At 44.4% G+C, this 6,089-nt stretch overlaps 1 protein-coding gene across 5 annotated transcripts; it reads left to right on the forward strand.

Annotated features, from left to right (window-relative positions):
• Positions 1 to 1,483: 1,483 nt before the first annotated feature.
• LOC125525994 (CSC1-like protein At4g35870) lies at positions 1,484 to 5,888 on the forward strand. 5 transcript variants are annotated; one of them, XR_007291501.1, is made up of 3 exons: positions 1,485 to 4,035; positions 4,766 to 4,928; positions 5,542 to 5,888. XR_007291501.1 is itself a non-coding variant. In XM_048691011.1 (2 exons), exon 1 carries the CDS (start codon positions 1,639 to 1,641, stop codon positions 4,021 to 4,023), a length of 2,385 nt encoding a protein of 794 aa, XP_048546968.1. In that variant the 5' UTR covers positions 1,484 to 1,638; the 3' UTR covers positions 4,024 to 4,035; positions 5,542 to 5,888. The 5 variants fall into 5 exon arrangements, 2 of the variants coding, with proteins under 2 accessions (XP_048546968.1, XP_048546967.1); XR_007291502.1 differs by having other exon boundaries at positions 4,766 to 4,888; XR_007291503.1 differs by lacking the exon at positions 5,542 to 5,888 and adding an exon at positions 5,032 to 5,095.
• Positions 5,889 to 6,089: the final 201 nt, after the last annotated feature.

Genomic DNA, 6,089 nt, shown 5'->3' on the forward strand with positions numbered 1-6,089 from the left:
TATAGCTGGCCACCCAAAAGGGTTTTTTGTTTGACATTATTATATATCTTATGTATTTTTTGTTTGTCACCTAATATAACATGCATGTATGTTTATCAACGAATATGCTTAGCTGAGTATCAAAATATAACTATAACATAGTGTCTTGCCCCCCTTCTTCCTTTCTATGATGGCACATATGTTAGCTTTAGATGAATTTTATGTATGGTCATTTGTCATGTTCATAGTTGGTGTATCAAGTAACAACATGCTCTTTGACGCAAAATGTTTGACTAGTGGAAGTTGTGTATGAGAAGATTTTTTATTTATTTTACGACCTTTTGGTCAATAAAAAATTAAGAAAACTAAATGTGATACTACCTCTATTGTACAATGTAAACCTGTACACTTTTCTGGGTAATCTTGACTTTGGAGCCCTTTGAGGCAACATTCATGTGGCTCTCTTTTTTAGGTGTAACATAACTTTCATGAAAAATATATGTCTCGAAAGAACTATGGGCTAGAGAATGAATAACACAACCTTGCAAGACAACTAATTGAAATTGTCAAAATACATGTTTTCTTTCTTTCCACGACATGTAGCATAGGAGTTCTAACATCTCTTTCCATTATTATTAGATTACCTAACACACTCACATATAACGCACGAGTTCTTTCCCCAAGAACCTCACAACTACGTTTGTACGAAAAAATGACTTGGCATGTATACCCGTTTATGAGACAACATCTATTGCAATAGTGAAAGCCTTTGTAAAGGACATCATGACAATAACCAAAATTACGTGCTACTTGATAAAAAAGATACCTAGTTGTCCATATCATTGGTTGAGAATGTTGGATAGAACATATACCTAAAGTGCACAACATGCAAAAAGATACCCTTGAATCGCATTCTATGGACACCAAGCACTCCAAGCATCCGTGTCACCTTCAGAGCCAAACACTGTACTGTCTGCGCTCGTTAGGTTTTCTGACATAATTTTGTATGTTACCTCCGCTTGTAATGTCTGTTATTAATGAACTGATACTGATGTAATACATGGATCCATGTCCTAGCCATTATGCTTAATTGTTGGAGCCAAATTACATCCGTAGCTTACGCCGCTGGTATAAGATTTTCGTATTTTTGTTACAATTATTACACGTTATAATCTCCCTGCCATAATAGAAAAGAATAAGCATCCGTGAAACTAGACAAAATTGAAGAACCTCCTTTTGAGAGCAACTTCAACAAACCCTACTAGTTTTATTGGGAACAAACCTTGATTATAACAAGTACTAGTAATACAAAACAAATATCATCATCATTAAATAAAGCTAAACTCACTAACAAGTGGGCCACAAGTAACATGAGTCCTAGTCACCTTAACCTCGAAGTATTTTCTTGACGCGGCCACCGTTTCCCGGAAGACACAAGAAGGAAAACAACACGTTTCCCCGCCGTCCCCACCCGGCAGCGACTCAAACCACGGCGCGGGTAGGGTCGGCACGGGTAGGCAAGCCCGCCCGTCGTCCCCTCCCGTCGGGATCTCGCCCAGCCCCACCCCCACCCCCACCCCCGTCCACGAACCAACGGAGGCGGCGAGGCATCTCCACCGCCGGCGAGAAATCCAGCTAGGGTTTCCGGCGAGCGAGCCGATGGGGCCGGGCGCGCCGTCGCCGGAGGACGCCGCGGGCGGGGAGCCGGAGGCGTGGTACGGCAGCATCCAGTACCTCGTCAACATCTCGGCGGTGGGGGCCGCCTCCTGCGTGCTCCTCTTCCTCCTCGTCAAGCTCCGCTTCGACCACCGCCGCATCCCGGGGCCCTCCGCGCTCGCCGCCAAGCTGCTCGCCGTCTACCACGCCACGGCCCCGCAGATCGCGCTCCACTGCGGCGCCGACGCCGCCCAGTTCCTCCTCTTCGAGCGCGCCTCCTTCCTCGTCCTCGCCGCCGTCTCCGCCGCCGCCTTCGCCGCGGCCCTCCCGCTCAACCTGCTCGCCGGGGACGCCGCCATCGCCGACCAGTTCGCCGCCACCACCATCTCCCACATCCCCAGGGCCTCCCCGCTGCTCTGGCTCCACCTCCTCCTCACCGCCGCCGTCGTCGCCATCGCGCACCTCGGCATCTCCCGCATGGAGGACGCCCTCCGCATCACCCGCTTCCGCGACGGCAACGGCAACCCCAGCGACCCCAACTCCAGCTCCGTCGCCGTCTTCACCATCATGATCCAGGGCATCCCCAGGGCGCTCGCCGCCGACAAGGCCCCCCTCAAGGAGTACTTCGAGCACAAGTACCCCGGCAAGGTGTACCGCGTCATTGTGCCCTTCGACCTCTGCACGCTGGAGTACCTCGCCGACGAGTGGGGGAAGGTCCGGAACAAGATCTCCTGGCTGGAGGCGAAGATGGACGCCCGCAGCCTGTTTGACGAGTTTGTGCAGGACGAATCGGGGCAGTTAGAAGCGCACTGGCTTGTCAGGAGATGCAAAGAGCTGTGGGCAATGGCCGCGCAGAGGTTCGGGTTTACTGATGATGAGAGGCTAAGGAAGCTGCAGACAAGGAAACTCGTGATTGGGAGCAGGCTGTCGGATTACAAGGAAGGGCGTGCGCCTGGTGCTGGCATAGCTTTCGTTGTGTTCAAGGATGTGTACACGGCAAACAAGGCTGTGAGAGATTTCCGGATGGAAAGGAAGAAGACACCCATTGGCAGGTTCTTCCCAGTGATGGAGCTACAGCTTGAGAGGAGCCGATGGAGAGTGGAGAGGGCGCCACCAGCATCAGATATCTACTGGAATCACCTTGGGATGAACAAGACCTCACTAGCCTTGCGGCGGATAGCGGTTAACACCTGCCTCATTGTAATGCTCCTGTTCTTCAGTTCACCATTGTCAATACTCAGTGGAATGCAAAACGCAGCACGGATCATCAATGTGGAGGCTATGGATAGTGCCAAATCATGGATTGTTTGGCTTCAAGGCTCAAGCTGGTTCTGGACAATAATCTTTCAGTTTCTACCCAATGTCCTCATCTTCGTGAGCATGTATATTATCATCCCATCAGTACTGTCATACTTCTCCAAGTTTGAGTTCCATCTGACAGTGTCGGGGGAGCAGAGAGCTGCATTGCTGAAGATGGTTTGCTTCTTCCTTGTTAATCTCATCTTGTTGCGTGCGCTGGTGGAATCGTCACTTGAAAGTTGGATTCTTAGCATGGGACGGTGCTACTTAGATAGTGCTGATTGCAAGCAGATTGAACATTACCTGAGCCCATCATTCTTGTCGAGATCTTCACTTTCTTCCCTGGCGTTCTTAATCACATGCACCTTTCTGGGAATATCTTTTGATCTGCTGGCTCCAATCCCTTGGATAAAGCATATACTGAAGAAATTCAGAAAGAATGATATGGTCCAGTTGGTCCCTGAAGAAAATGAGGAATACAGATCTATGAACAATGACGAAGAAACAAATGGTCTGGTATCGCCTCTAATGTCTGAGAGAGAAGACAGTGACATTCTGAATGGTTTCGAGGGGCATGATCTTTCCATGTACCCAATAAACCGGAGCTTCCACATGCCAAAGCAGAAATTCGACTTTGCACAATACTATGCATTTGACATCACAATATTCGCGCTCACGATGATCTACTCACTGTTTGCTCCGCTTGTGGTTCCTGTCGGTGCAGTATACTTTGGCTACCGTTACCTTGTGGACAAGTACAATTTCCTGTTCGTGTACAGAGTCAGAGGATTTCCTGCAGGCAATGATGGGAAGCTGATGGATAGGGTGCTGTGCATCATGCAATTCTGTGTCATCTTCTTTCTTGCTGCTATGTTGCTCTTCTTCGCAGTCCAGGGTGATTCCATGAAGCTACAGGCTATATGTACTCTTGGGCTGTTAGTGTTCTATAAGTTGCTGCCGTCTGGAAGTGATCGCTTCCAGCCGTCCTTGTTAGAAGGGATGCAGACAGTCAATAGCTTTGTAGATGGTCCAACGGATTATGAAGTTTTTTCACAACCTGACCTGGATTGGAATCTGTATCAATCCTGAAGAAAACTCAAGGTCAATACACACTTGTTTCATTTCAAAGTCATCTACTATCACCAGAGCTTCACATTGTACTTCTCTTGTTCTTTTGTATAGTTGATGTAGATTAACTCCTTTTTTTTCTACTAGCTGGACCTGTTCGTTTTGGAAATGACAAACACTTTTAGATCATGTAGGCATGAGCTGTCTATCTAAATTCCATGAAAAAAACACCAGGCATTATCATACATAATCAGTTCATCATCTTGAGATTCTTTTTCTTGTAATTGCCTCCATCTAACGCAAAAAAGCCCCACCAGCAGCAGATATATCAGTGGATGCCACATTTATTCTTTCCATCTTTTCTGTGTTAGTGTTCCAACTGTAAGAGAATTATTGTTATGTTTGGGATTTAAGAGATTTCTAACACTGGAATCTACCTTATGCACTGTGAATTGTGACAGTCAAACTATACTGTGAACTTCTGAAGTTTTGATGTAGCTTCACAAACATTAGTAGTTTGGTACCTGACGGGCAACAAGTGTACTGATATATCATCGTTTTTTTTTTGATATCCCTGTTCCTCATTCATATGTTAGGCCATTAGTTTAAATTGCGTGTTTGTATCTTTATTAACCAGTGTTCATATATTTGTTAATTTGCTGTGTTTGTATCTTTATTAACCAGTGTTCATATATTTGTTAATTTGCTTTGTTTGTATCTGTAATTCTGTATTAACCATTGTGTTTATATCGATTGCTTCCAGCCATCCTTGTTCATAGAGACGCAGACAGTTAAATAGCTTTGTAGACAGTCCAACAGATTATGGAGTTTTTTCACAACCTGACCTGGATTGGAATCTGTATCAATCCTGAAGGAAAAACTCAAGGTCATTTCAAAGTCGCCTAGTATCACTGGAGCTTCACATTGTAGAGCTCTCATTCTTTTGTACTGTTATGTATTAACTCTTTTTTTTTTCTAGCTGGAACTGTTTGTTTTGCAAATGACAAACACTTCATTTACATCATGTAGGCATGAGCTGTCTATCTTAAATTCGATGCCAAGGCATCAGGCATTATCCTACATGATCAACTCATCATCTTGAGATTTTTTTCTTGGAATTGCCTGCATCTAGTTCAAAAAGCCCCAACCATAGCAGATATATCAGTGCATGCTGCGTTAGGATCTTCTATAAGAGTATTATTGTTATGTTTGGGATTTAAGTGATTTTTAACACTGGGAGCTACCTTATGTACTGTGAGAATTGCGAAGTCAAACTACACCGTAATTTCTGAAGTTTTTATACATCTTCACAAACATTGGTAGTTTAGTACCATGATGTGCCACAAGTGTACTGATATACCATTGGTTTTTCTGACATCCCTGTTCCAGGTTTATCCCCTTCTCACCTTTTCTCATTCGAATGTTAGGCCATTAATTAATTTGCTGTGTTTGTATCTTTATTAACCAGTCTTCATATATTTGTTAATTTGCTGTGTTTGTATCTTTATTAACCATTGTCCGTATATTGATTGCTTCCAGCCATCCTTGTTAATAGAGACACAGAGAGCTAAATAGCTTTGTAGATGGTCCAACGGATTATGAAGTTTTTTCGTAGCCTGTCCTGGATTGGAATCTGTATCAATCCTGAAGAACTCGAGGTCAATACACACTTGTTTCATGACATAGACATCTAGTATCACCGGAGCTTCGCATTGTACGACTCTCAGTTGTTTCTGTACAGTAATCTAGGATAACTCCTTTTTTTTTTCTAGCTGGAACTGTTGTGTTGGAACTTTGAAATGACATACACTTCAATTTGGACCATGAAAGCATGAGCTGCCATTCAGAAATTCCATGAGAGTATATCTGGTGTTATCCTATTCCTACATGATTAGCTCACCATCTTAAGAGATTTTTTCCTTTAATTGCGCCCATCTGACGCGAAGGCACAACCGCATCAGATGTATCAGTGCATGCTACATTTATTCTTTCCATCTCTTCTGTGTTAGAATGTCCCAACCATAAGAGAATTATTGTTCTGTTTAGGATTTAAGAAATTTTTAATGCTGAGAGCTATCTTATGCACT

This window comes from Triticum urartu, chromosome 7, assembly GCF_003073215.2.
Source record: "Triticum urartu cultivar G1812 chromosome 7, Tu2.1, whole genome shotgun sequence".
Lineage (NCBI taxonomy): Eukaryota > Viridiplantae > Streptophyta > Magnoliopsida > Poales > Poaceae > Triticum > Triticum urartu.